Below are 27037 nucleotides of genomic sequence, written 5' to 3'. Positions count from 1 at the left end.
GTCCCTTCACCTTTGGACTTTTGTACCTACATATCAGGTTAAGAGTCCTTACGGTGCTGAGACCTCTTGGGCTTATCCGCACATGACGAAAATAGGTTGGAGTGTCCTCTTTACCTAGGACTTCTTAGGTCCTTATCAGGTTTGAGGGGTCCCTTCACCTTTGGACTCTTGTACCTAGATATCAAGTTAAGAGTCCTTACGGTGCTGGGACCTCTTGGGCTTATCCGCACATGACGGAAATAGGTTGGAGTGTCTTCCTTACCTAGGACTTCATAGGTCCTTATCAGGTTTGAGGAGTCCCTTCACCTTTGGACTCTTGTACCTGCTTATCAGGTTAAGAGTCCTTACGGTGCTGGGACCTCTTGGGCTTATCTGCACATGACGGAAATAGGTTGGAGTGTCCTCCTTACCTAGGACTTCTTAGGTCCCTTATCATGTTTAGGAGTTCTCCTCTCATTTGGATTCTATGATTGTCATCAAGGTTAGGAGTCTTCATTGTGGATGAATCTCTGTGTTTACCTTTAAGACTCGTGGCCTAATCTCTTCGAACGAGATAAAGTCCTGGCTGTTCTATAAGTCCCATAGACTATACAAACTTTTGCCGTGGAGTGTTTTATAAGTCTCTGGCTGCAGGTTTGTCATATTTACGACCTCACCTGATGAACTGAGCTCGGTATTCTTTTATGAGCTATGCTTGTGAGCTGGCCTCCGTCCTTAGGCTAGTTTAATAGAGGCTAGCTCTTATAGGCTAGATTTCATGCTCTTGGGACTCTAGCTTGAGCCCTTAAGGCTGTGCTCGTGAGCACTTTGGTTTGGGCTAACCTTGGGATGACCTTTGCCCTTGGGCTAGTCCATTGAGCTCAGCTCTTCAAGCTAAGCTCTGCGTCACTGGGTCTCCTACATGACCCTTCGTGTTGTGCTGGGTTTCCTGGTCTGAGCTGACCTTGAGAGGTTATTTTATACTTATCACGGAGTTTTCAATAATCGCTTTATGCTTGCGCTCTCAATCATCATTCTAGCGAATTTTAGGACTTTAGTAAGTTCTTAAGAGACACTTTCACGTCCATATCCGCACTCCTACACCTGAACACGCTTTATGTGACCTGGGGTTGAACTTGAAATATGTGAGAAATAAACAATGACAATCAAACACAGTATATTTTTTTATTTTTTTGAGGAACATATAGAACAGGGCATAATTGAGAGATATGTTTTTGGCTTTTCAACCGAAAGCCAGGCCAGCTGAAATTGCGCGGTCATTTCGTCTTTAGGCTTTCTTAGGTATAGGGTTCCAATCATCCAATCCCTCTTTTGGCTTTTCAAGATTCCAATCCATCAATAAGCAATCATAAAAAAATATGCAACCATAGCCTCAATTATATCATATGAAATGATTGTGCAGACGTGCCTATGCTTGGAGATAATGACATAGGAACATGGGTTGATTCTCTACTAGGTAGGAGTAAAATTAAGAACATTTGTTGAAATTTAGAAATCACTAATGATTGCGTTGGGACGAAGGGACGGTGAGTTCCAACGACAATCGATATGATTCTTCTAACCACATAAGAAGGCCAGAGATCCTCTGTACCAAGATTTTGGCGTACCCTGTACCAAATGATTTTCAACTGCAGGATCAGAATCTCAATACATAATCCTGCGGCTGGAAATTTCTTAATTGATGCATGTATATACCAAGATTTCGGTACAGAAGATTTTGAATCGTCTAAGAGCAGATTGGTGGTCTTCAACATTGCAGCTGTTACACGATAATGCTTTACAAATGAACAAAGTTTATTATTGGCCCACTCGGTACTTGAGCAGCACGTACTACCATATTACGTAAGTGGGCCTAGGTTATAGCCACGAAGTCTCACTACTGCGAAAAATCGTTGAAAATGCCCTTGGCACCGCCACCCGTAAGTGGGCCTAGGTTATAGCCACAAAGTCTCACTACTGCGAAAATTTATTGAAAATGCCCTTGGCACTGTCACGTGGGTGGCAGTGCCCCAGATTTTTCCTTGACCACACATTTTTGTGGGGTTCAAAATGAAATCTGAGGATCCCATAACAATATGTAATGAAGAAAGATTTGGGGCATCGCCACATGGTGCCCCAAGGATATTGGATAATCTCTTCATATAACTGCATGCTGATATTTTGAGAGTAATGACAACTAGTAAGACTCATATGGGGGATAAATGAGTCAAACGAGCTCAATGATAATTTTTACGAGTTCTTATATAAACAAATTTTTACGAACCCCAAAAGATCACTTGAGTAATTATATTAGTATTAAGTACTACTCGTATATGATATGTGACACAAAATATGATTAGAGAATTGCTCGACCATTCGAACCGTTCACTTTCTAATCTTCAATATGTTTATCGACCATGCTGAAAATTAGATCGATCTCAAGCATCGACGAAGGATGCTTAAAATTATATTTTCCCGTGACAAATACACTTTGTTCTGATCGATAACAATGTTCGATCGAAATGGTTTTTTGCCCGAGTCATAAAAATATATTGAAGCTGGAAAACAAGCGTCTCGATTAACTGAATAGAGTTCTGGTGGATCCGATTATGCATCATAAGACGAATCAGAAAGCAAGTGAGAGGATCTTGTGTCTTACTACACAGGCTGCAAAGAAAAACTCTCACACCCCACTACAGATAAGAGGTACGTAGTTGGGAGAGGTTTGTGGGCACCACGTGGCCGTGCCCACGTGGTGCTCGAGCAACCCATTCGGGCCGTCCAAAAGTGTGTTGGACGGCTCAAATTAAAACAGTCTCTCTTCTCTTACCCTGCCAAACTCTCTCCTCTTTCTCCGTAGTTGGAGCTCAGCTACGAATGTACAGCTAGGCTGCTAGCTGGTGCCTTTGGCTTTGCACCTCAATAAAAAGTCCAGATATGTGTTCGGAATTGTGTTTTTAAAATGTGTTTCTAGCATTGCTCTGTCTCAATGTTCACGATGGTGTGGGATCTACGGTCTACCCCTAAATCTAGGACTCGCATCACTGTGTGACTTCTGGTAGCATCGGTTTTTTCTTCTTTTTTTGATCAGATGGTAGCATCAGTTTAATACCCAAAAACACCAATTGAATTTTTCCAGTGGTGGAGCTAGAATTTCAATTCGGAAGTGGCACTCAAAATAAATATAATTTCTAAAGAAAAGGTACACGTGTTCTAAGATTAATTATTCATAATACTAAAATAAATACACATTTTCGTGGGTAAATTATCCATTAGCATACCTAATATCCAAAAAAATACGCTGTGTTGTGTTTCCAAGGTTAACTATTCATAATACTCAAACAAATACACATTTTTGTATAGGTTAACAACCCATCATTATTAATGTACTTAATATTCACAAAAATACAAGTGTTCTGTTAAAATCAAGTTGTTTTTGTCGGACTGGGGTGGCACGTGCCACTCCCGCCCACTTATTGCCTCCGCCCCTGCATATATCATGTAGTTATTCCAGATAGGGAGTGCGAATCGGTGCCCGCCACGTGGAACTGTGATGCATACTTGTAGGCAGGGATCTGATCATCTGCTGCAATTACTGGAGGTTCATTCAGAAATGCAGAGCTGGTTCTGCTCCACCTGCACCATTGATGGAACGATATAACATGGTTTGATACATAATAGTAGTAATGTATGTGAGATCAAAAGGGTCAGCTCAAGTTCAAGCATACCATCCAGTTTTCTTTAGAAATTCCTCCAGACTCATTTGAGTTTCCATGCCCAGATCACCCTCTTTTGCTTTGGCAAATAGCAGAGATCTTTCAGACTCCTTGGCTGCGCTTTCCTGTCATGAACATTACCAAGATCGACTCACCACGTCACATCTTTTTAATCAATCAATATATGTTACATGGACCCTTCAAAGTGGATAAAGTTTGCATATCAGACACTTGACACGAGAATGAAGGTCCGTGTCGAATACGTTTAGTTGAAGAACAACGCAACAAAGCATGTCAAATTTTGGACGGACAACGCATGAAGCTCCTATGCTAGGCATGAAAAGGTTGAACACTATGAATTTTACGTATTTATTCCTGTATCCTTGAAATGAAAATTACTAAAATCAGATTAAAAAAACTTGAAAGACGTATTGCATCCGACATACATACTCGGTTGCATGGTACTCAAAACCATTGTCGTATATTTATGCATGAATCATTTTGGATCTACACTACTTGGGATAGAGAGCAAATTGAAAAAACTTTTTTAACGGTCCAAATCACTCACAAATTGAAGTTAAGGAGTGTCCGGGACAATCCCAAGAAGTTTGACTATTTAAGCGGCTTTAGTGCGCCTCAGACACATTTCGATGCGCCCCGGGCGCACCCTTACACTTTAACAACAAATGAAACTTTGCAAGTTTGACATGTACACATCCGAAATTCGACTTGCACACGCATCGCGACACATGAAATTTTTGCATCCAAGCAGGCGCTTAAAGTGGTTGATTTGGGATTAGCGATCAAACCTGACTCCTCTTCATTTCAACTTCAGAAATGTCTCTTGCTTGTTCTTCCTCTACTTTCTTTCTCGACCTCCAATAAGCCTCAATCCCCTCTTTGGTCAATGACTTGTTCCTCTCCAATTTCACTGCGAATTAAGAATCACACTAGTTATCAAAAACCCACCAAACAAATTACGGTACTATTGAATAGAAAGGCTAACGCTTTGTTTGGTTCCCTTCTCAGAAATACTCGATCTCCAAAAAATTTGACTTGGTTCGTTATCCGTGTTTTTTCATTTTTAGTGATTCTTTTTAATCAAATTTTCTACTTTTAGGATGTATAGAGCGTACTTCTATTCGAAAAGTCAAAAAGTTTGTCAAAAATGTTTTAAAAAAATTGGCTAAAGACGAAAAAATATGCAACCCTATAAAGTATTTTTATCTCGAAAATATATCTCGAAACTGACAACCAAGACTAACCAGTTCTAGGATCACGGACAGGAGAGTTCCAACCTGCCATTAGAGAACCCATTTTGATGAACAACTTCAATTGCTCAAACCAGAAACACAAATTTGTAACTATTCAGAAAATAGATGAGACTATATATAAGAGGTAGTTCAATATGGCGGCTCGCACAAGTGGTGTTGATCTTATACCCAGATATTTTGTACTAACTTACAAAGAGTTAGAGATAGCTTTCGCCTCTTCCTGAGTATCGCCAAGTTCCAAAAAAGGAATGAAGTATTACTGCATGCAATCACATGCCAAAGTGGACACAAGAGTATATAGATGACGTGCATGTCTGTTACGTGTCCACGATGTGTCTGTGTGAATTCGTAGCATTTTTGTTATGTCACACACGAATTGATATCATCGTAACCCCCCCTCCCCCCCCCCCCCCCCCCCCCCCCCCCCCAATCGGCCATCATGTAACGCAAGACGAGACTCACGCGATTTCCTCCCAGCGATTCGAACCGTTTATCTTGCAGTCATCGATGTGTTTACATTTCGTTTCAAACATCAGGTTGATCGGTTCTCGACGATTGATGAATGGTACTCATTTGGAGAAAAATGAATGCGTCCAGTTTGGTCGGACGAATACTGATGTTAGATCTACGGTACCTAATCTTTTGTGCGAACGACGCACCGAACCCTATGAATGAACAGGTGTTTTTTTTTTTTTTTTTGAAAATGTCAGAGTATTTCATTGAAATCCAGACAAATCCTTGGACAAAACAAACTCAAGAGCGGGCGGAATACAATCTGAAAGAAAATAGAAACTATGCACTTTGCTATAATGGGAAGCAATCCAGTGAGCTGCTTTGTTAAGATTTCTACGACACCAAACAAAGTTCCAATGATTAGTGGCTGCCTACTTCCTAATGTGGCTCACAATAGCTTCAATCTCCCAGGGGCAATCAGAATTGATATTAGAGACATAACGAATGAGGTCTTGACAGTCCGACTCAAAGATTACGTGTTGAAAGCCCCGTTCCATATATAGCCGCAGCACAAGCGATTCTCAAAGTCCAAGCTTCGATAGCAAATAAAGGTGTGTTGGGAGATAGCTTCGATAGCTTCGTTAGCCCAAGCTTCGATAGCAACAGGTTGAATAATCAAATAAAGGTGTGTTGGGCCATGGGTGATATTTTGAGACACGGCCGTAATCGATTCTAAACAACTTACAGGGCCCTTGTCCAGCCCAAAATATAAATAATAAACACGTTATAGGGCCCAAGTCCAGCCCAAAGATGAAGTCCTTTGCCAGCCATACTCTCAAGGGCCTTTTTCTCGGGCCAGCCCTTATATATACATAGTTTAAGGGCCTCTCTTTTTCTTTTTTTCACTCGATAGGACGGGATACTAGAAATGTTGCCGCAATTCGCAGCAATAAGACTCGAACCTAGACATTTTATTTGGTAAGAAAGTGCCACAACAATTAGGCCAACCCCTTGGTTTTATAGTTTAAGAGCTTGAATGAACCTTAAATGGCAGTAAACATTGAAAAATTTCATATTACTTGGGAAGGGAAAAAAAAAGTTTACCACTTTATTTCCTTCACGTTTTGATTTTAATTTGCTTGTGACACCACGCACCGTTACCCTCAATATTTGGGGCTGACATGGTACCTGACGCGCATATCTAGGTCGTCCAAAAATGCAACCGACAGTCCGGATTGAAACACACTTTTTCTTCTTTCTTTTTTTAAATCCGTTTGGTAATTTCAATCCGGACTATCGGTTGCATTTTTAGACGGCCCGAATATACGCGTCGGGTACATACCACGTGGTACCCGATTTACAACCAAGAATTTCTCCTTAAATAGAATTGCATGCAAACACTTTCCCAGCAAATCCACTAGAGAGCACTGGGAGCAGGAATCTACGGGTCGAATACATCTTTCTCAAAATTCTACTATAGAAATAGGAAACATAAAATTAATAAACTAGTTTCCAATTGTTTAATTTTAAACTTGTTTAAATAGCCAGTCAATCATCTCACATGGGTTAATCGGAGTGCAAGTTTTTTTTTTTTTTTTTTACAACTGGATGTCCGGACCGGCCACCTCAACTAGTTTCAGGGCCTGAAGGTAACGACTAGGTTCTACTACAAGTTGACCACGAGTTTAGTTTAAATAACTTAATTTGATGCAAACTCCAATTAAAATATTTAAGTATTGAGAAAGATAAGGAATTGTTCTAATTCTCCCTAGCAAAAAGGACTCCAGCGAGCTTAATTATGCCCTTCTGACTCCCAAGAATTATATATGAAACATATCTAATATCCGGTAGAATATAACCACAAATCAATCACTAATTTAGGGGGCAAATCTGCTTTAGACTACCACATAATCTGTGTCCTAGAAATCCATAAGAATGAGCATATGCTTACCTCACCACCAATCACAAGATTGTGCAATTCCTATTGGTTGTTAGATGAACCTCATGCGTCTATCTCCTTATCTTTTGGAACGTTCCGTCACCAAAAGATATCCTTTTTTTTTGATAACTCAGGTGTTCGGCCAGCTTAAACGCACCTTGACTCATCGTGGAGGACCAATCCACCACCCACTTGCGGAGACCAAAAGATCTCTTTTTACATCTTTTCCACGTTGATTCAACAACTAGAGTTTATTTTATTTGCCAAATCTGTAATCCCAAAGATTTCTTCCTAGTGTGGTTCCCAAGCTTTTGCTAGCACAGACAAGTCAAGTGGACCATTTAGTTTGGTAGATTCCTTGATCAGCTCCTAATTAAGAAGTCATTTTGACAAATTCAAAATCCTAACACACCTTGGTTTCAATCAATATTACATAGACTCTTCTATTTCTTTCTAAGTACCGGGCCGTGCCCGGTGAATAGGACCTGGGTATGGGTCTCGTTATATATGCATCCAACACGATACATCCAGTTTATTCATAAATTTTCATGTTTAAGAAAGAAAACACTCACATTAGCTAGCTTACCCAAAAAAAAAAACGAAAGAAACATTATATTTCTAGCATTTCGCGGGGATGAGAGAAAGAAATTACCTTCACATTTTCTTTTATCCCATTTCCTTTCACCTACTTTTTCAAACAACTTATTACACATTATCTAAGTATGTTGTGTAATCCACAATGCGTAAGTATTCATATGTCGTGTCCCCACCCGTACCCAAATTTTGCACGCATCTCCCAAGATCCCAAAATTTAAGTTTATGAAGGCCTGACCTTGTAATGCTGGAACGCGTATCGGATACCGGTACTCGGTCCTTTAATAGCAAAATGGGGATTCAAATCATCAAAAGCAATGGTGTACTCTATACATATTCGTAACACATTTAGTTACCTGAACATAAGGAGGGCACTCCCCCAGGTCCCCCTGCATCTGGAAAGTATGTACTAGGAAATGACATGTGCAAGTTGGAGGCCAATGGTTCCTTTCAATTACTTCCACAGCCCTGCCAACAAATAGGATCAGAATATGGTATCCACCTGCAAATTAAAGGGTGGTTAGAAAATGCATCAGGGTGTCAATTATTGTGGCATCGGGAAACGTAACAGTATCGGTGTTACGGTCATACAGTTGCTGACATCGGACCCTATCGGACCATAATATTAATGGCCAATACATAAGTAATGAAATAACAGTATCAAAGGTCTAAAATCTCGTTATGTAATAGCTAATACGATATGTATCGGCTTTTATTTAAAACACTGTGTAATGCATATTTGGATATTAGTAGCTTTATTCAAGGGTTTAGGTGCTAACATAGTTGAAATGCTTTCTTCTTGTTGTGATGCCGTTCTCACGTGTTTCTCTTTAATCTTTGTAATTCTCAAAATCCTTTTTCGCCTTTCAAAAAAAATTTCATACTAGAATCCCCTATAGCGAATTTATTAGTAGTAAAAATCAAACACTGAAAGTTCCACGCAGATAGTATTGCCCTTAAGGGAAGTTATTAGGCCATCGTTTCTGGTGCAAATCAGTGATGCGTCTACTTAAGGATGCCATCAGGCAGTTTTAGCTTGGAATACTTGTGGTCGTCCGTCCTTGTGTGGAGCCTATTTATTAATAGCTTAAGCTAGAGAAGGTGATTGAACAGGTAGCAACCGCGCCTCATCTAGCCTCGGGGAAAGAAAAAAAAAAAAGGAGGAGAAAATCTTTGAACCCTGCTCCTAAGAAACACTTCTAAAGTCCCACATACAAGCTATGCACATAAACTCATACTAAAACCTCACAAGAGTATGACAGGTTGAATTGTGAAGATACCGAACGATATACAACTAACGATAACCAAATTGTCGTTCATTTCTACGATGTATACAGCCATTTCAAGGATTGTCTTTTATCGAATCGTCCAACTCCAAGAATCATGGAAACTTACTTTTCTACCTAGTTGCTTAAATAAGCAGGACGGCAAAATCCGACCCAAAGATGTCAAGATAACTTAATGAAATTGTTGTGGCCGGGGAAGGAATTCATCTTCTTGGTGCATCTATCTCAATGGCTGGGCTTGGAATTTTGGTATCTAATCCCCACCACTTGGGAGAATTCTCCAGGAAATCCACTTGCTGACGATAATATACTAAAAAGAAGAAAAAAGGACTTTCCGAGAACTCAGAAAAAAAAACTCAGTCATTCGACACTCTTCACCCGGCTGTAAGTTTATACGGTACTGCGCATAGTTTTAAATCGCGGTATCGGTCGCCGTCGCGGTATCGGTCGCGGTATATCGGTATCGGGACGTATCGGTGATACGTCGCGGGAATTGGGTGTCGCGGTCGTGAATTTTTAAAAATCATCAGCAACATGTATAAAACTTGAAAAATATACTTTTGCCCCCAACATTGGCTTAAATTATCACATTTTAATTAATTTAAGACATGTAATAGCCCATTCTCTTCATGTGAAATATTCGATAATTTATCAAAACCCGCAAGTCAATAAGATTTTACAAATATGAGAAAAATGCAACATTATGAGTTTCGATATAATTGACATAAATAGCAAAAATAAGATGAAGACATTAAAATAAACACACCATAGAGGTTTTACATTACATAATCGATCACTAGCCACATTACGCAACAAATTTTTTTTTTTTTGCCGAACCGGTCCACAAATCGGTTACATACCGATACATATCGGGAATCGGCCGGTTCACCTGTGAATTTCAGTCTCCCCGTTATACCGGCCTATATCCGAACCGGAAGTCTCAAATACTGGTATGAACCGGCTGATATGAACCGTATCGGCCGATATTTAAAACTACTACCGCGTGTTCATCTATACACAAAAAGTGCTTTCACTCGAATGCGACGATAAAAGAATCACCACACGATCTTGATCACACGATCGTGTGGTTATAAGGAGCTTGCATGGAAAACAAATATATTCCACCACTTAGCTCCACACCACCACCTTCTCCTCCTGCTTATAAGTAGCTGAATGGTGATCTCTTAAACCATACAAATCCCTTGACTTGAGTCTTTTCCCTAGACCGAGGCCACTCCAAAGTTTCTTCCCTTTTCCTTAACTCTTTTCATTTTAGCTCTCCACCTCCATCCGATATCGCATACACGTTCTTCTTCCCTCCCTCGTCTTCTTATTGCTGCTAAAACTCCTCTGACTTCTAAGCTTTAAGTGTATGGCATCGAACTCTATCAGTTCTTCGTGGACACTGAGGCAGAACAAGAAATTTGAAGAGGCGTTAGCCTTTTACGACAAGGAAACCCCAGACCGCTGGCAAAACATAGCCAGGGCGGTGGGAGGGAAGTCGGTGGAGGAAGTGAAGTGGCATTATGAGATACTTGAGAAGGACATCAAGAAAATAGAATCCGACCAAGTGCCTCTACCCAATTACAGGTCCACCGGGAGCAATGGCAGGGTCATGGGAAATGAACGAAGGAAGTACGGTGGTAATTCTCCTATTCATTATATGATAAAATACACGTAATCTCCATCCATTGCTAGCTGTTTGAGTTCATTCTTGTTGGCAGTCATTACTGTAAAGAGAAATAGGAAAAGAAAGCAGAATCGAATGACTACTCGAGTATAGAGACAAATTTTATGAAATAAAACAGATTCTCACTTGAAAACACAGATAAAAGTCGACAAATTTTTTACAAACTAAAAACATTTATAACTCCTAGGTTGAAGCAGATATTCCAATTTTCGAAATGTATTTTGCGACGTAATCAGCCAGTTGAGGTCGCTACCCTTTTCATTTTGCTGTGCACATCAAGACCAGTCACTGATACCCTTTAAGTAAACCTAATATAATGGCTTAAACGATTTATCGTACTCTGCTCAACATCGCAAAAGAAACCCCATGAATCTAATCCTGCCTGTTTTAGATCACACGAACGTGGTCCTACGCCAGAAAGCTCGATCTGTCAACCTTCATTACAGGTAGTTTTAAAATTTTGGCCTAGCTATTGTCTCGAGGGATCACCCATTGAAGCGTCAAAACGCCACCACATTCATATTTGCTCTCTCCTGTATCTCTGTCAGTGGAGTGGAGATAGATAATCTGGCCTTTTGCATATACATCACATTTTCTTAAAAGATTAATGCATGCGTTTGTTTGTCCTCTCCCTATTTTTTCTTTTCGCTATCAGCAGGCTTCTGAAGAATCGAAAGCTCCGATGGAGAAGAAGTTGCAGCTATTTATACACTAGGGGTGAATCCCGTATCGCGAGCAGATGCAGAGTTATCTCATGGATTGCTCAAAAGTGGTTATGTTGTGTAAACTGTGTATACTCTCTAAAACTGGTTGCTACTGTAATACATTATCTAATGAAGATGTATGATATGCTTTGGGGTCTTGTCCATTGGTTTTTTGACCTTGTTTCATCCATAGGTGTTTTCAATTTCTATAAAATGGAACTATCGAATTACCAAGAATAGAGGAAAACAACAACAATAAAGGATTCCTACCTCTCTATTCTGTTGCACCAAAAAAAAAACCTAAACCTGTATATAGATAGAGAGAAACGTATTCACAGGGGAGCCGTGAATAAGCTGTTCACGAAATATGCACAATCTCAAGTGTCCGTTTTGGCAATCAATGGTTGAGATATGTTTTTAATATTTGACCGGTAATAAATATCTCTTACCGTTAATAGTTTGTCTATAATCTGGATCGTCCAAAACACTTTTGAATGACCGAGATTGGCCTCTGTAACATTAAAAATTACAAGATGAAAGGCTTCCATTTTTGGATTTTGCCAATTGGACTTGTTTGGACACCTGGTTGTTAGTGGGCTTGGCGCAGTACAAATAGGTTTGACCTAGTACATGAAACCGGTTTCTATGAAACTAATAAAGCATTTGTCAAGATCTAGTTGATGTGATTTTTAAGATGGTTAATGTTCACGGCGGACTCTACATTAAAAAATATATATATTGAACTTCTTCTCACATTCAAATTTCATCTTTTAAAAAATTACCATGTTTGTTAAATATTAATCTTGGTTTTTTATCTTCGACATGAGATCTCGGAGAAACTATGCAGTTGGGGACTATTTATTTTTCTCGTTGAGTCCACTTTACTAGCTAAGACTGTTTATTTTTTGAAGCTTATTGAGAATATATATCAACGATGCCAAAAGTTTATACTCTCTGTCCTAATTTAATTCACTTTTCAAAGTTTGTCACTTTTCAATTGATTATATCTTATAATTTACAATGTTTTATGTGATTTTAAAAATATTGTATTATGAAACAAATCGAGATCTATCAAATAAGATCCATATTAATTGGATATAAAATTTATTACCAATATAAAGATATAACTAATTTTTTATCCGGTTGAAATGGAACTAGGGACAAGTAAATTAGGACGGATGAAGTATTAATCAAATTCAGATCAACAACTGCTCGAAAGTCGGAATGCATTAGTCGACATCCGGTTAATAAAAATTTTAGCATGATTGACGTTCACAACGGGCTTACAAAAAATGAATAGCCCACTCACATTTCAGAAATGGGCCCAATGAAGGGCCCAAAAAAAGCCGTGCAGTATCCGAAGGGAAAGGCCTAAAGACAGCGTTACGGGGTTCATGGTTTTGATTGTGTGCGGGGAAACCCATTTTAGAAAACAAAATTAAGTTAAGAATCATCAAAATCGGGTACCAATTTGCATCTGATAAAAAAAAAATCTGTTCAAGATTCATGATTTTAACAATATCTACAAACTGAATGTATCAGATCATTGATGTATGATCGGTGCAGATAGAAATTTCCTGTGCAATTCCCCAAGAGTTCTCAGAACTAAGATCGCGTCTTGAGATTCATAGTTTCAATAAGCTTCGCATGTTCAACCTGCGAAATTGAAGGACCACGACGCCGTTTTGTTGATTTTAAAAGCTCGCAGGCCCGAAACGGGGTTTGATTGTTTTGATTCTGTGTGGCCGAACCCATTTTATTTTTTTGATCCGCAAAAACGCCGGCCGAACCCATTTTAGAAAGCAAAAATACATTCAAGACTCGTTAAGATCAGGTACTAATGTGCATTGAATCAGATGATTCGGTTCAAGGACAATTATTATGATTGTATCTGCAAAATGAGTGTATCAGATCATTGAATGATGATCGATGGAGATAGAAATTCTCTGTGCAGTCGCGTGGGAGTTCTTAGAACTAAGATCGCATTTTGAACCTGCGAAGTAAGAGGACCCCGGCTCCACCTCGTTTCGTTGATGCAAGAGCTCGTTTTGTTGCGCTTGTCGCTGGTTCAGTACTCAGAAGCATCTCTCTCAAGAGTCAAGACGATGGAGGCTACAGCTTCACAATTCAAGGTTTGTTTTCGTAATCCAAAACAGTTTTTTTTTTCTTTTTTTTGGACTGGATTGTTCTTGGCTATTTCATTCACAAGGGTTTCCGACGAACCCAGTTTTGTTTGGATTCTTGTAATTAAAGAAAAACCCTTCTTTCTTTTTTTCCTTTCTTCGGGGGACTTTTTATTAAGAACAACCCATTATTTTAGAAGAAAGAAGCCAGAAAGGGTTTCCAAATCCTCGAGTTTATCTCTTCCAGAAGATCGTATGGTAGTTTTTTTTTTTTTTTTTGCCAAAAATCGTATGGTAGTTTTTTTTGAATATAAATCGTATGGTAGTTGAATAAGGAGTTTTTGGCTGGTTTCTGATTAAAAAAAAAGAAAAAAAGAAAAAGTGTTCTTCGTAACTGTTTAGGAAAACGAGGAGCCAAATATGTGGTTTTCTGCCCAGACCCTGTTAGAAATATGTAAACCCAATTTTGATATTTCCTTGTTTTACTTTTGGGGGCTTTTATGTAATGTCTTTATACTTTTGTACTTAGGCCTCATTCCGTTATCTTTTTAAATCTTTTTTTTTTAAAAGAATGTAATTTTAAGTTTAAATATAATGAAAATGAGAAATAATTTTTAAATTTTTTTTGTACCATTTAATAGATGATCTATCAAACAAGATTTATATTGATAGAAAAATTATTTGCGTACACATATGATTTTTAAACTAAGATCGCGTCTTGAGATTCATAGTTTAAATAAGCTTCGCATGTTCAACCTGCGAAATTGAAGGACCACGACGCCGTTTTGTTGATAAAAGCTCGCAGGCACGAAACGGGGTTTGATTGTTTTGATTCTGTGTGGCCGAACCCATTTTATTTTTTTGATCCGCAAAAACGCCGGCCGAACTCATTTTAGAAAGCAAAAATACATTCAAGACTCGTTAAGATCAGGTACTAATGTGCATTGAATCAGATGATTCGGTTCAAGGACAATTATTATGATTGTATCTGCAAAATGAGTGTATCAGATCATTGAATGATGATCGATGGAGATAGAAATTCTCTGTGCAGTCGCGTGGGAGTTCTTAGAACTAAGATCGCATTTTGAACCTGCGAAGTAAGAGGACCCCGGCTCCACCTCGTTTCGTTGATGCAAGAGCTCGTTTTGTTGCGCTTGTCGCTGGTTCAGTACTCAGAAGCATCTCTCTCAAGAGTCAAGACGATGGAGGCTACAGCTTCACAATTCAAGGTTTGTTTTCGTAACTCCAAAACAGTTTTTTTTTTTCTTTTTTTTGGACTGGATTGTTCTTGGCTATTTCATTCACAAGGGTTTCCGACGAACCCAGTTTTGTTTGGATTCTTGTAATTAAAGAAAAACCCTTCTTTCTTTTTTTCCTTTCTTCGGGGGACTTTTTATTAAGAACAACCCATTATTTTAGAAGAAAGAAGCCAGAAAGGGTTTCCAAATCCTCGAGTTTATCTCTTCCAGAAGATCGTATGGTAGTTTTTTTTTTTTTTTTTGCCAAAAATCGTATGGTAGTTTTTTTTGAATATAAATCGTATGGTAGTTGAATAAGGAGTTTTTGGCTGGTTTCTGATTAAAAAAAAAGAAAAAAAGAAAAAGTGTTCTTCATAACTGTTTAGGAAAACGAGGAGCCAAATATGTGGTTTTCTGCCCAGACCCTGTTAGAAATATGTAAACCCAATTTTGATATTTCCTTGTTTTACTTTTGGGGGCTTTTATGTAATGTCTTTATACTTTTGTACTTAGGCCTCATTCCGTTATCTTTTTAAATCTTTTTTTTTTAAAAGAATGTAATTTTAAGTTTAAATATAATGAAAATGAGAAATAATTTTTAAATTTTTTTTGTACCATTTAATAGATGATCTATCAAACAAGATTTATATTGATAGAAAAATTATTTGCGTACACATATGATTTTTAAACTTAAAATTACTTTTCTTTTTTAAAAATTCCTTTTTTTAGAGTGTGAAACACCCCCTTAATGTAATATGTTAAAAAGTGGTTCTAGAAGTACTAGAAATATCCAGTGGTGTGTGTCTTTGTCTTTGTAAGAGAAAAGTAAAAAAACGTGAGAAACAGAGAAGAGAAAAAAAGTGGGTTTTTTGCGTGCTCGTGTGCATTGAAGGATAAAGCTTTGAAAAGCTCTTAATTAGTGAAGAAGTTTCAGAAATTTGATGCCCAGATAAGTGCCTTTCTGCTGCCTCTCAATCCCTGTTTTTTCCTTTGTGATATTTGCTCGTTTCGGTTGGTGTTTGGGTGCTACAAAATTTCAGTTTGTGTGTTCAGTGGCGGATCCAGAAATTTCGCATAGATGGGTCACTTTTCGAGCATAAATTTTACTCCCACCGTCCCTGAATAACTGTTCAGACCGCAAACCTAAGTCTCTAAAAAGATGCATTTTATTCGTTAAATTTTTTTCAAAAATCTATAGATATCGATGAGTTCTTTCAAGTTGTGAAAAATGTTGAATTTTTTTTAATAAAAAAAATGCATCTTTTAAAAAACCAAAATTTGCGTGCCGAATATTTATATGCCCTTGTTCGGTTGTGGGTTTGGAAAAAAAATTTCAAACCCATCTCCACTTATTACCTATATTTTTAATCATTACTTTCATTTCTCTCCCACTCATTATCTCTATATCCAATCATTAATCTCATTTCTCTCTCTATCTCTCTCTATTCATTACCATTATCCCCAATTATTACCCTATTTTCTCTCCTCCTTCATTATCCAAAAATCAAACCCAAAAATTTTCCAAACTCACAACCGAACAAGGCGGGACAGAGGGAGTATAAAGATTCTCACAATCCAATATAACAAGAACGTGAAATAATATAACGAGAACCAAAAATAAAAATAGATTGGTGTTTTCTGTATTTGTACTTGATAATTTGTTACTCCTATACTTTTATTGATGAAATAGGTAGCATGCGTTATGTTGGAATTGTGGTAGTACTTGAACATAGTTTTCATTTTAACATATTTCGGGTATTTTAATATATATTACTTCTTTTCGGGTTCACACAAAAAAAATCCGGCTAATTTCAGGTGGGTCACGTGACCCGCCTGTGCCTTAATTGGATCCGCCCCTGTGTGTGCTGCATTTCTGCTGTGATTTTTCCTCAGTTTAAGACTGTTTTTTTGGGTGATATTTGTGTGCATTTGGGCCCTCTTCCCCCAACAGACCCTTCACTTGTTAATTGGTTTTTCTTGTATTGCAGTATTGGTAATGGAGCGCACACATTTTCTTGGTCATTGACTGATTGTCATCTCTCTGAGATGTGTTTCGTAGATTTCAAAAAGTTGACTCTGCTTTTAGTTTAGACTGCAGACATAAATGACAAGAGTATGATAAATGATACGCCGGAAGAAATGGTGGGGGCCATTGCCACGACAAAGGTAGAAAACATTTGCAATAGTTACAATTTTGAACCTCCAAAAATGCTTGACGATTTTTTAGTTTTAAAATATTGGGTTGTTTCAAGAGTAGGACGGAGACTGACGTAGTCAAGGACGGAACCAGGATTTTACTCTAGCAGTGGCGAAATGTATACTAAAAAAATTTAGTGGTGGCGAGATTATATAAGTTGGGCATAAATTTTTTTTGATATATAATAATTGCATTTTTTAAAATTCTTATCGTGGCAGTCACCGCTACTAGACCCCCCCTGATCCCATCCTTGGGTCACGTAGTATAATATCCGTTAAGTCCGAAGTCGAATCCACAGAGACGGTGATGTGTGCTGACTAAAAATTTGGGTTGTTACTGATTAAACTGGCTCTTAGATAGCCACCATTTTGTCGTTTTGAATGAGATTTAACTAAACTTACGAAATAACTGTTCATTGAAAAGGAGGTACGGTCGTAGAGTTCATAGAACTCGTAACCAGTCCGGGCACTGCTCTTATTTTCAAACAATAAAAAAGACAATTTAGATTGGTAAAATACTTGCCGTAGACAAATCCGGACATTGTCGGAGCCCATGTGAACGAGATAATGGGTGAAAACTTTATGTTCATCTCAAAACCAATTGGCAATAAGTGGAGAGATCCCAGATGTTATTAAGTTATCACTCATTTCACTCCCAAGCAATGTGGGATTTATTTCCTTAATATCCCCCCTCACGTGCAGCCGCGTTCGAGGTCTGTCACGTGTGGCCACTTTTTGGGTCCTATCATCGTGCAGCCTTTTCGCTGGTCTGTCATCGCGAGATGTGGATTGTGAATTTTATAAAATGTGGGGTGGAACGAGTCCCGCTTTGATACCATGTGGAAACTTTATGTTTATCTCAAAATCAATTGGCAATGAGTGGAGAGGTCCCTAATGTTATTAAGTGATCACCCATTCCATTCCCAAGCAATGTGGAATTCATTTCCTTAACACTGAATGTTATGAATTCAAGTTGTATTTTGTTCATGGATCATGTTTCTGATCATATCTGCAAAGTGAGTGTATTAGATCATTGAAAGATGATTGATGGAGATAGAAAATTGGTTGTGAAGTCCCCCAAGAGTTGAACTAAGTTCGCATGTTGAATCTGCGAAGTAAGAGGACCACGACGCAACACAGTTTCATTGATTTGAAAAGTTCGTTTTTGTTGCGAATCAATCTGGGCACTCTCGTCACTGGTTCAGTAGTGTCTCTCCCACCCAAGAAGAAGATGGAGGCTACAACATAAATTTAGGGCACAAAAATTTGAGAAAGTAATATTCAACGCACAAAATCCAATAAATACACTAAAAAATCCAATAAATACACTAAAAAAGGTACTCAGTTTTTTATTTACTGTATTTCTCTCTTAAGTACACATTGAAAAGACTCAACAAACTCAACTGTAAACAAAAGACTCCACAGACTTGAACTGAACAGGACTCAACAAGAGGAGAAGAAGGCGCGTAGGAGCCTTGACAAGCTCAAAACGAAGTTAGAGGTTTAGAAATCAAGGCTGTCTGGAACAGTCGAAGTTTTCAAAGCCCACAACAAGAGGCTTGCACCCACTGTTATCGATCCAACTGAGGCTTTTAAGTAATTGTCATGAGATGAAGCAAATTGAGCTCTTTACTGAGGTAGAGATTGGTGATATGGCACCAGTCGAGCTCCTAATTAGTCAAGAGTAGATGATTTCTTTGTAGGTGGAGAGAGATTTGAGGAAGCAAACTACCATCTGTGTCTCAACTAAGAAAAGGTGAGGGTTTTGAAGAATAGTGGAATAGGGTATGGGCTGTCCGTGGTGAAATCGGCAAAGGATAGATCTACTCTAATTAGTTTCTGTAGGGCCGTAGGGTTTCATCCCGTGTACTAGTAGAGTATTCCAATTAGGAGTCAGAGAAGCAGTAAATAAAAATAACATGTTTGAGTCATTTTTTAGTCAGTCATGTACTGTTGAGTCTTGTTGAATCATCTGTTGAGTCATGTAATGTTGAGTCAACAAGACTCAACAGTACACTACTGACTAAAAAATGACTCAAACATGTTACTTTTATTTACTTACTTTTATTTACTTCTTGTCTGACTCCAGACTGGAATACTTTATTGGTACGCGGGATGAAACCCAAGGGCCCTACAGAAACTATTAGAGCAGATCTATCCTTAGCCGATTTCACCACTGATATCCCATACCCTATCTCACTATTCTTCAGCCCTCACCTCGTTCTTAGTTGAGACATAGATGGTAGTTTGCTTCCTCAAATCTCTCTCCACCTGCAAAGCAATCATTTGCTCCTGACTAATCAAGAGCTCGACTGGTACCATTTCACCCTCAATTTCACCAATCTCTGCCTCAGCAGAGAGCTCAATTTACTTCATCTCATGAAGATTACTTAAAATATCGGCAGCCTCGGTTGGATCAATAATAGTGGGTGCAAGCCTCTTGTTGTGGGCTTTGAAACCTTCGACTGTTCCAGACAGCCTTGATTTCTAAACCTCCAACTTCGTTTTGAGCTTGTCAAGGCTCCTACGTGCCTTCTTCTCCTCCTGTTGAGTCCTGTTCAGTTCAAGTCTGTGGAGTCTTTTGTTTACAGTTGAGTTTGTTGAGTCTTTTCAGTGTGTACTTAAGAGAGAAATACAGTAAATAAAAAACTGAGTACCTTTTTTAGTGTATTTATTGGATTTTTTAGTGTATTTATTGGATTTTGTGCGTTGAATATTACTTTCTCAAAATTTTGTGCCCTAAATTTATGTTGTAGCCTCCATTTTCTTCTTGGGTGGGAGAGACACTACTGAACCAGTGACGAGAGTGCCCAGATTGATTCGCAACAAAAACGAACTTTTCAAATCAATGAAACGGTGTTGCTTCGTGGTCCTCTTACTTCGCAGGTTCAACATGCGAACTTAGTTCAACTCTTGGGGGACTTCACAGCCAAGATTCTATCTCCACACAAACTGAAATAGCCAGCGGTACTGCAGGATAGCAGGCTCCGTTCGGACGGGAGGGGGCAAGTCATGGTTTATAAGGAAAGATCCCTCCTACTTGTACAAGACCTTTTAAAGCCATGAGGGCGGGCCAAAGCGCATAGAAACTTCACAAACTTGGGCTAGTTCAGGGATGGGTGACCTACTGGGAAGTATATGGATTTTGGGTGTCCAAAGCGGACAATATTGTACAAAGACGAAGCGGATCGTTACATAATCAAAATGATTTTGTTTGCGATTCATGACTTTCACAATATCTACAAACTGAATGTATCAGATCATTGAGGTAAGATCGGTGCAGATAGAAATTTTCTGTGCAGTCCCCCAATAGTTCTTAGAACCAAGATCGCGACTTGAAACCGCGTAGTTTGAAAGGACTTCCCAGGTTTAACCTGCGAAGTCATAGGACCCCGACTCAAACGCCGTTTTGTTGGACGAAACGGGGTTAATTGTTTTGATTCTGTGTGGCAAAACCCATTTTAAAAAGCAAAAATACATCAAGATTGATTGAGATCAGGTACCAATGTGCATTGAATCGAAATGATTTTGTTCATGGATCATGTTTCTGATCATATCTGAAAAGTGAGTGTACCAGATCATTGAAAGATAACTGATGGAGATAGAAAATTGGCTGTGAAGTTCCCCAACAGTTGTTAGAACTAAGTTCGTATGTTGAACGTGCGAAGTAAGAGGAACACGACGCGACACCGTTTCGTTGATTTGAAAGCTCGTTTTTGTTGCGAATCAATCCCGCACTCGTCACTGGTTCAGGGTTCAGTAGTATCTTTCCCAAGAAGAAGATGGAGGCTGCAGCTTCAAAATTCAAGGTTTGTTTTCGTAATCCAAGACAGTTTTCGACAAACCCAGTTTTGATGGGATTCTTGCAACTAAAGAAAACCCCCCGCCCCTCCTCCACCATTTTTTAGAAGAAAGAAGCCAGAAGGGTTTCCAAATCCTGGAATTTATCTCTTGCAGAAGATTATATGGTAGTTGAATAAGGAGTCTTTGGCTGGTTTCTGAAAAAAAACGAAGTGTTCTTCCGAACTGGTATGGAAAACCAGGAGCCAAATTTGTGGTTTTCAGTTTTCTAGCTCTAGCCCCTTCACTTGTTAATTGGTTTTTTCTTGTGAAAGAATAAATTCTTTACACTGCTGGTGTAAATATTTGTTTCCACCAAATTAATTAAATTACGCCACGTTGCAAAACAGTGGTCTCAATCAATAAAACATGGTGACGTGACGCAATATAATTGATTTAGAGGAAACAAATCTTTACACCGGCGGCGTAAAGAATTTAATCTCTTCTTGTAATGGTAATGGAGCGCATAAATTTTCTTTTTCATTGTCTTAACCCTTTGCTAAGTGAGTTCCAAATCAGTCTTGAGTCCTAGCTTATTTGACGTAATGATGATTTATGAATGAGTTGACTAGAGACATTTGGGTAGATCTCTCATAGTCCATGCTACTTGCAGATGATTGTGTCATAGTGGACGAAACTGAAAGAAGAATCAACACTGAATTAGAGATGTGCAGTGAAACACAGAAATTGAAAGCATCCAAAATAAGTTATAATGTGACCTTGAAACTGATTGCCTGGAATGCAACTTCGACAGACATAAAGAGTGATAAATTTTTTAGTGTTATCATGGATAGATTATAGGACAAGTACAGATGGCGTGACCTATACTATCGATGTAGGTTGGGCAAAGCAGATGGGTGCTTTCGCACATCGCGCGATGATCGAAGATGCCAACAAAATTAGAACTTTTATGCATTGAAGATTGTTACATATCTTGTTTGTTTGGTTGCAGATAATCTTGGGATCCTCTTCTGTACACCGTCAAAAAGTACTTGCTGAGATGGGATATGACTTCACAATCATGGTATATTATTGTCAACTCTCTGTAGCGTACTTAATAGATGACCAAAAGTTGACTCTGCTTTTGGTTTAGACTGCAGACATAGATGAGAAAAGTATCAGAAGAAATACGCCGGAAGAAATGGTAATGGCCATTGCCGAGGCAAAGGTAGGGTTTTTTTTCCTTTGGACTGTAAGAATTTAGAATCTACATGTTGTCTATTGTTGAAGAGGTTTTGCATCCGGTTTGCTAGTTCTTACACCGTCTTTGGGTAGAACTCAACCCCAAAAGCTAGTTATTGAAGTGAGGGTGCCCTCATGCTTCTATATGTCTTATTACTTTGGTACCTACTCAATGACCGAGCTCTGATATCATGTTACACGGTCTTGGGTAAAACTCAACCCCAAAAGCTAGCTATTGAAGTGAGGGTGCCGTCAGGCTTATATACTTCATTTTACTTTGGTACCCAGGCGATGTGGGACTTCGCTTCACAAAATTATATTGAGGAACTAGTTTATTTGGTTATTTTTTTAAATGCCATTGATTTTTTTATTAGTTTATTTTATTTTATTAAATCAAAAGCTAGCTATTTGATTTTGTTTTTTTAGTAATCTCCTACATGACCTTTCTTCTTTGTATTTTCTAAACCGCGAGGCTTTTGTAAATGTCGGAATCTACTTTAGATGTGAAGCAGAAGAGTGTTCTTAGCACCATTCATACCCCACTGTACTTGTTTCTATGCTGGTTTATGTAGCAAACTATGGTAACCTGATGATCTCTTTGGGGACAAACAAGATCATGCAGCTGGCTTCATATCATTTCCTTAAGATAAGTGAATGTATTTTTCAATGTACTCACTGGTACTTTCATGCCCAACTATAAGATTATAATGCTCTATTTCCGTGATATTTTCATACTTTGTTTAGTTTAGATCCCAGCTGTTTATCTTAAAAGGTTCAACTTTTTGACAACTCAAGGATATATTTTGCAAAAAGTAGGAGAGGTAATAGGATGCCATGCTACTAGATTATAGTGTGATCATGGTCATAGGATGCCGTGCTCTTAGATTATTGTGTTTCATAGATTATAGTTGGATATATATGGCTGCACTTGGTTCTCTTTCTGTTCCTGGGGCTACCTCCACACCCTCATTTGAATATTACTCGTAAGAACTCACATGACGGTTTTGAACCTTTTATCAGGCAGAAGCCATCATAGCAAAGCTTCCCATTGACTACTGCAAGCAGGATGCTGAGCCGCCACTCTTAATTACTGGTGACCAAGTATAATTCAATTACTTAGCATTTCTTATTTCATTTAATAACTTTCTTGGCTTATTCATGGCATATATTGCAACCAAAATGTGACAGTTCTGTAAGCCTCAAAGCCACTTTATTGAGATAGCAATATGTTCCAGTGAGTGATGTCATTGCCCGAGAGTTTTGACAGATTTGTGAGCTTGTGGGGGGAATTTAACTGCATACTAATGCTAAAGAAACACCTCTTTCTGTAGCTTGAAACTTCTTTATGCGGTTGTATGAGTTCATAATCGCTTCAATAAGGTCATAGACTCGTAAACTTTGGTGCTGTGGCACATGAGGTCGGAGGGTTGCGAATTAAGAATCCTTTGATTATTTGTCAAATGAAAAGATAAATGGAGAAGAATTTTTAGTTTATGGTTTCCTTTTACAATGTGAATCCCTGATGGAAATTTGACATTTGGGCAAAGCGAAAGGGAAAGGTAAATTAGGTAACTCCTGAGTCCTGGGTCCCCTGTAATAGGAATTCATATACACCAGTACGAGTACTGTTTTCCTTGTTTCCATTTTAATCACAATAAGGAACTGTTGCTTCAAGGCCCTCCACACTTAGACCAGCATGTGCACTGTCGGTTTTATTTTGTGGAATGGTACATGAGATCAGTGGACTGGGAATAGGAATTCTTCCATATTTGGCTAGTAAATAATAGAGAATTGAGACGAGTTAGTTCTCTGTTGTCTGTTCTTACTACCGGAGCATTTTGGGCCATTTGGTTCCATAAAGACGCAGATTTTTTCCGTAAAGGCGGAACTGTAAGGAGGTGGTTTATAGCGGGGTGAAGAATTTGAATTGGAGCTGGAGAAGCTAAGTGGCCAAAGTCCTGTTTTGCAAAGCAAACTTTCGTGCTTGTTATAAACCAGTAAACACACATACCCAGATGTACCTAATACATGAATCAGTCACCCGCTTGTGCTTTATTGTGGTTACCTTTGGTAAGGAACACTGATAATCAATGGAGTTTCGTTTGGACTGTTTTTAATGATCAGGAGTGGATGTGTAGTCGTGTACTTTAAACCATAAAACAAGATGTTAAGTTTGGAGTTTTTCAGTTTCTGTATCTTACTGCTATCTTCTAATGCTTTGGAGGTGGTCGTCTACGAAGGTAAGGTCAGGGAAAAACCATCAAGCAAGGAAGAAGCGCGCCAGTTCATCAAAGGTTTGCTTCGCTTCTACCACAATTTCCCTGATTTGATTTGCGTATTTTATGGATCGGGCAGTCTTACGAATCCACATTACAGGTTATTCTAGCGGAACTGCAGGGACGGTGAGCTCTGTTCTTGTTACTAATCTAAAGTCTGGACTCAGTAAGGGAGACTGGGAGAAAGCGGAGGTACAATTTACTTCTATGATCTATCCATTGCCTTTGGACTAGCTATGAAGTTCTTTGGTTAATATTCTTGTAATTCTTGTTTCATTATCATAACCATACAAGTCAAATATGCTTACTTTGCCGGAGATTGGTAACAAGATGGAAAACGAAAAACAATGTATGTGATATCGTTTATTTGTTCTCCCAAAACTGTACGCAACGCAATAATGGATTTCTGCGAGTTGTTGATTAGGTCCGCACCTTACCTTTGGCTTGAAATGCACATTATTCTACCCAGCTGTTACCAGCTATATCCGGAGGCAAATTATTTATTGTAGCTGCAAGCTTATTGTTTTGATATTGCAAAAAATATAATTCTCCTTTGGGATTAGAGAAAGACAGTGTCAGTTACGTAGAAATGTGTTGTTTACCTGTGGTTGTTGATTTCAACCTATTTCATAGATAACTTGTGTGAACCTGGAAAAATCATGGTTATGCCTGTAAAAGGAAGCTAACTAGAACACGGTAATGCTCACCTTCCCTCGCCTGTTAAACAGAATGGTTGAGAGGTTTGCAGTTTTGACTGACTTGAACATTTGTCATGACATGCAATTTATTTCCAAAGTAAATTTCTGGCTCCAAATACTTTTATTTGATTTGCATAGAGAGAAGAGATGTTATTTTCTTCTGCTGTATTTGCTAGTTGCTGTTCCATTTGCGCTATGAATCCTTAAATTGATTTGCCCGATAAACTATTTTTGAACCATGTGCTGAAACAATATTTGTGGTGAGGACTTGCAGATCCATTTCCATGCAATACCCGATCAAGTCGTTGATAACCTGGTATATGATTTTCTTTTTGTTGGAACAGGTTGTCGTTCTTAATTTCTCATCTTGTTCGATAAACTGAAAAATTGATACGCGATATTTTTACCATTTTTTGAGTCCAGATTCAAGAGAAAATGGTTCTCAATGTTGCTGGGGCGCTTATCAGTGAACATCCTTTGCTACTGCCCTATGTTAAACAACTGGTTTGTTTCTTGAACTCTGCTTTACCTTCTGTTTTTAGTTTTATTACTGTATTGTAGGAGGCCATGCATGAAAATGCACAATGATTGGAAAAGCAAAATATGTGGAGACCATTGTGTGGCCCTGTTCATGTCTGAGAAATTTGGATCCAGATTGCTGTACTACTTAAATCGGCATGCAGAATTTGATGGAGATCTGTGGGTACTAGGGTCAATTGGACTCGACCTTTTTCCCTTGAATGTAGAATGCACTAGTTTTATTATGGTGTACGAGGAACAGAATTGATACATTTCCACTGACCCGACCGCAACGTTTCTTGAACTTTAGTGTCTGCCCCTATATCCTATGGAACATGCCGAAACGCCACAAAACATATGGAAACATTGAGTTGCTTCCATGTTTTTCAACGTGCATTAGAAAAATCCAATAACTGACTGTTACGTACTTGCCAAATTCCTTTGACATTTCCGTTATGCTTCTAGAAACATTTCCAAAACGTGTCTGTTTCCTAGCTGACTGGAATAATATCCAAAAACGGAAATCAAATTTTGATTCTTGAAGCTGGATTGCCCGATCATTTTTCGTTCACCTCCCGTGCAAAAAAGATTTATTTCCTCTCGAACTTGTTTTTGCAGGTAGGAACAACTGAGAGCATGATGGGGCTCCCGAAAGCTCTTACAGAGAGACTTATACTGGAGGCTCTCTAGTTCTGTAACTTGGAATTTCACCTAAAATTCCTGCCATTTAGAGTCCTTTTGGTTCATGAATCTGAAAACTTGATGAGCTGTAACTTCATTTGTTTATCCCCCTTATGTTCAACAATTTGCTCTTTTTTCTTCCAAGAAAGAGTTTTTTAAGATAGAAAACTCTTTTATTTAGTTTATTATTGGGGCCCAATACATAAATGCAAATGCAGTTTTAGTTGGTTTGTTTAGTGGGTGAACATTACTTAAGGTCCTAAAAAAGCCTACTACTAGATTGTTAAGAGTATAATTTAAAAGTTTAATGAGCTTACAAAATATATTCATGTTTCATCCGAAACGAGTTTTAATTAGATCGATAATGAGATGAACTCAAACAACTTGAATTTTTCGAACATAACAAGCAAAATGATTTGAGCAAATAGTTTATTCAAGTTTTGTTTGAAAGTTTAACGAGCTTCGAAAAATATACACGCTTGGTTAATTTATGGTAACAAATGATCCCGAATGGATTTTTAACAAGTCAAACATGAATTTGGACTCGAAAGCTTGATTAGTTTATCCATCCTAATTACTGGTTTACAAGTTTATTTTTTTGAAGTCTAGTTAAAGCAGCACGGTTTGATAGAAGCATCTTATAGAGATC

The 27037-nt window shown here is 38.4% G+C and overlaps 2 protein-coding genes across 4 annotated transcripts; both read left to right on the top strand.

Annotated features, from left to right (window-relative positions):
• The first annotated feature begins 10400 nt into the window (after positions 1-10400).
• Positions 10401-11799, top strand: LOC131334550 (protein RADIALIS-like 4). The gene is made up of 2 exons (XM_058369626.1): positions 10401-10884; positions 11590-11799. The coding sequence occupies exons 1-2, from the start codon at positions 10614-10616 to the stop codon at positions 11595-11597; spliced, it is 279 nt and encodes a 92-aa protein (XP_058225609.1). The 5' UTR covers positions 10401-10613; the 3' UTR covers positions 11598-11799.
• Positions 11800-14958: 3159 nt separating this feature from the next.
• On the top strand, positions 14959-26618 carry LOC131334549 (uncharacterized). Of its 3 annotated transcripts, XM_058369623.1 has the most exons (10): positions 18360-18382; positions 20933-21001; positions 21985-22056; positions 22126-22200; positions 23235-23315; positions 24439-24508; positions 24591-24682; positions 25463-25504; positions 25612-25692; positions 26326-26618. In XM_058369623.1, exons 2-10 carry the CDS (start codon positions 20975-20977, stop codon positions 26395-26397), a joined length of 612 nt encoding a protein of 203 aa, XP_058225606.1. In that variant the 5' UTR covers positions 18360-18382; positions 20933-20974; the 3' UTR covers positions 26398-26618. The 3 variants fall into 3 exon arrangements, with proteins under 3 accessions (XP_058225607.1, XP_058225606.1, XP_058225608.1); XM_058369624.1 differs by lacking the exons at positions 18360-18382; positions 20933-21001 and adding an exon at positions 14959-14987; XM_058369625.1 differs by lacking the exon at positions 18360-18382 and having other exon boundaries at positions 20946-21001; positions 21872-22056.
• The last annotated feature ends 419 nt before the right edge of the window (positions 26619-27037 follow it).

Source organism: Rhododendron vialii, chromosome 7a (genome assembly GCF_030253575.1).
Source record: "Rhododendron vialii isolate Sample 1 chromosome 7a, ASM3025357v1".
Classification (NCBI taxonomy): Eukaryota; Viridiplantae; Streptophyta; class Magnoliopsida; order Ericales; family Ericaceae; genus Rhododendron; species Rhododendron vialii.
Note: the sequence above shows the minus strand (reverse complement) of the source record. Positions and strands in the feature narration are given on the sequence as shown.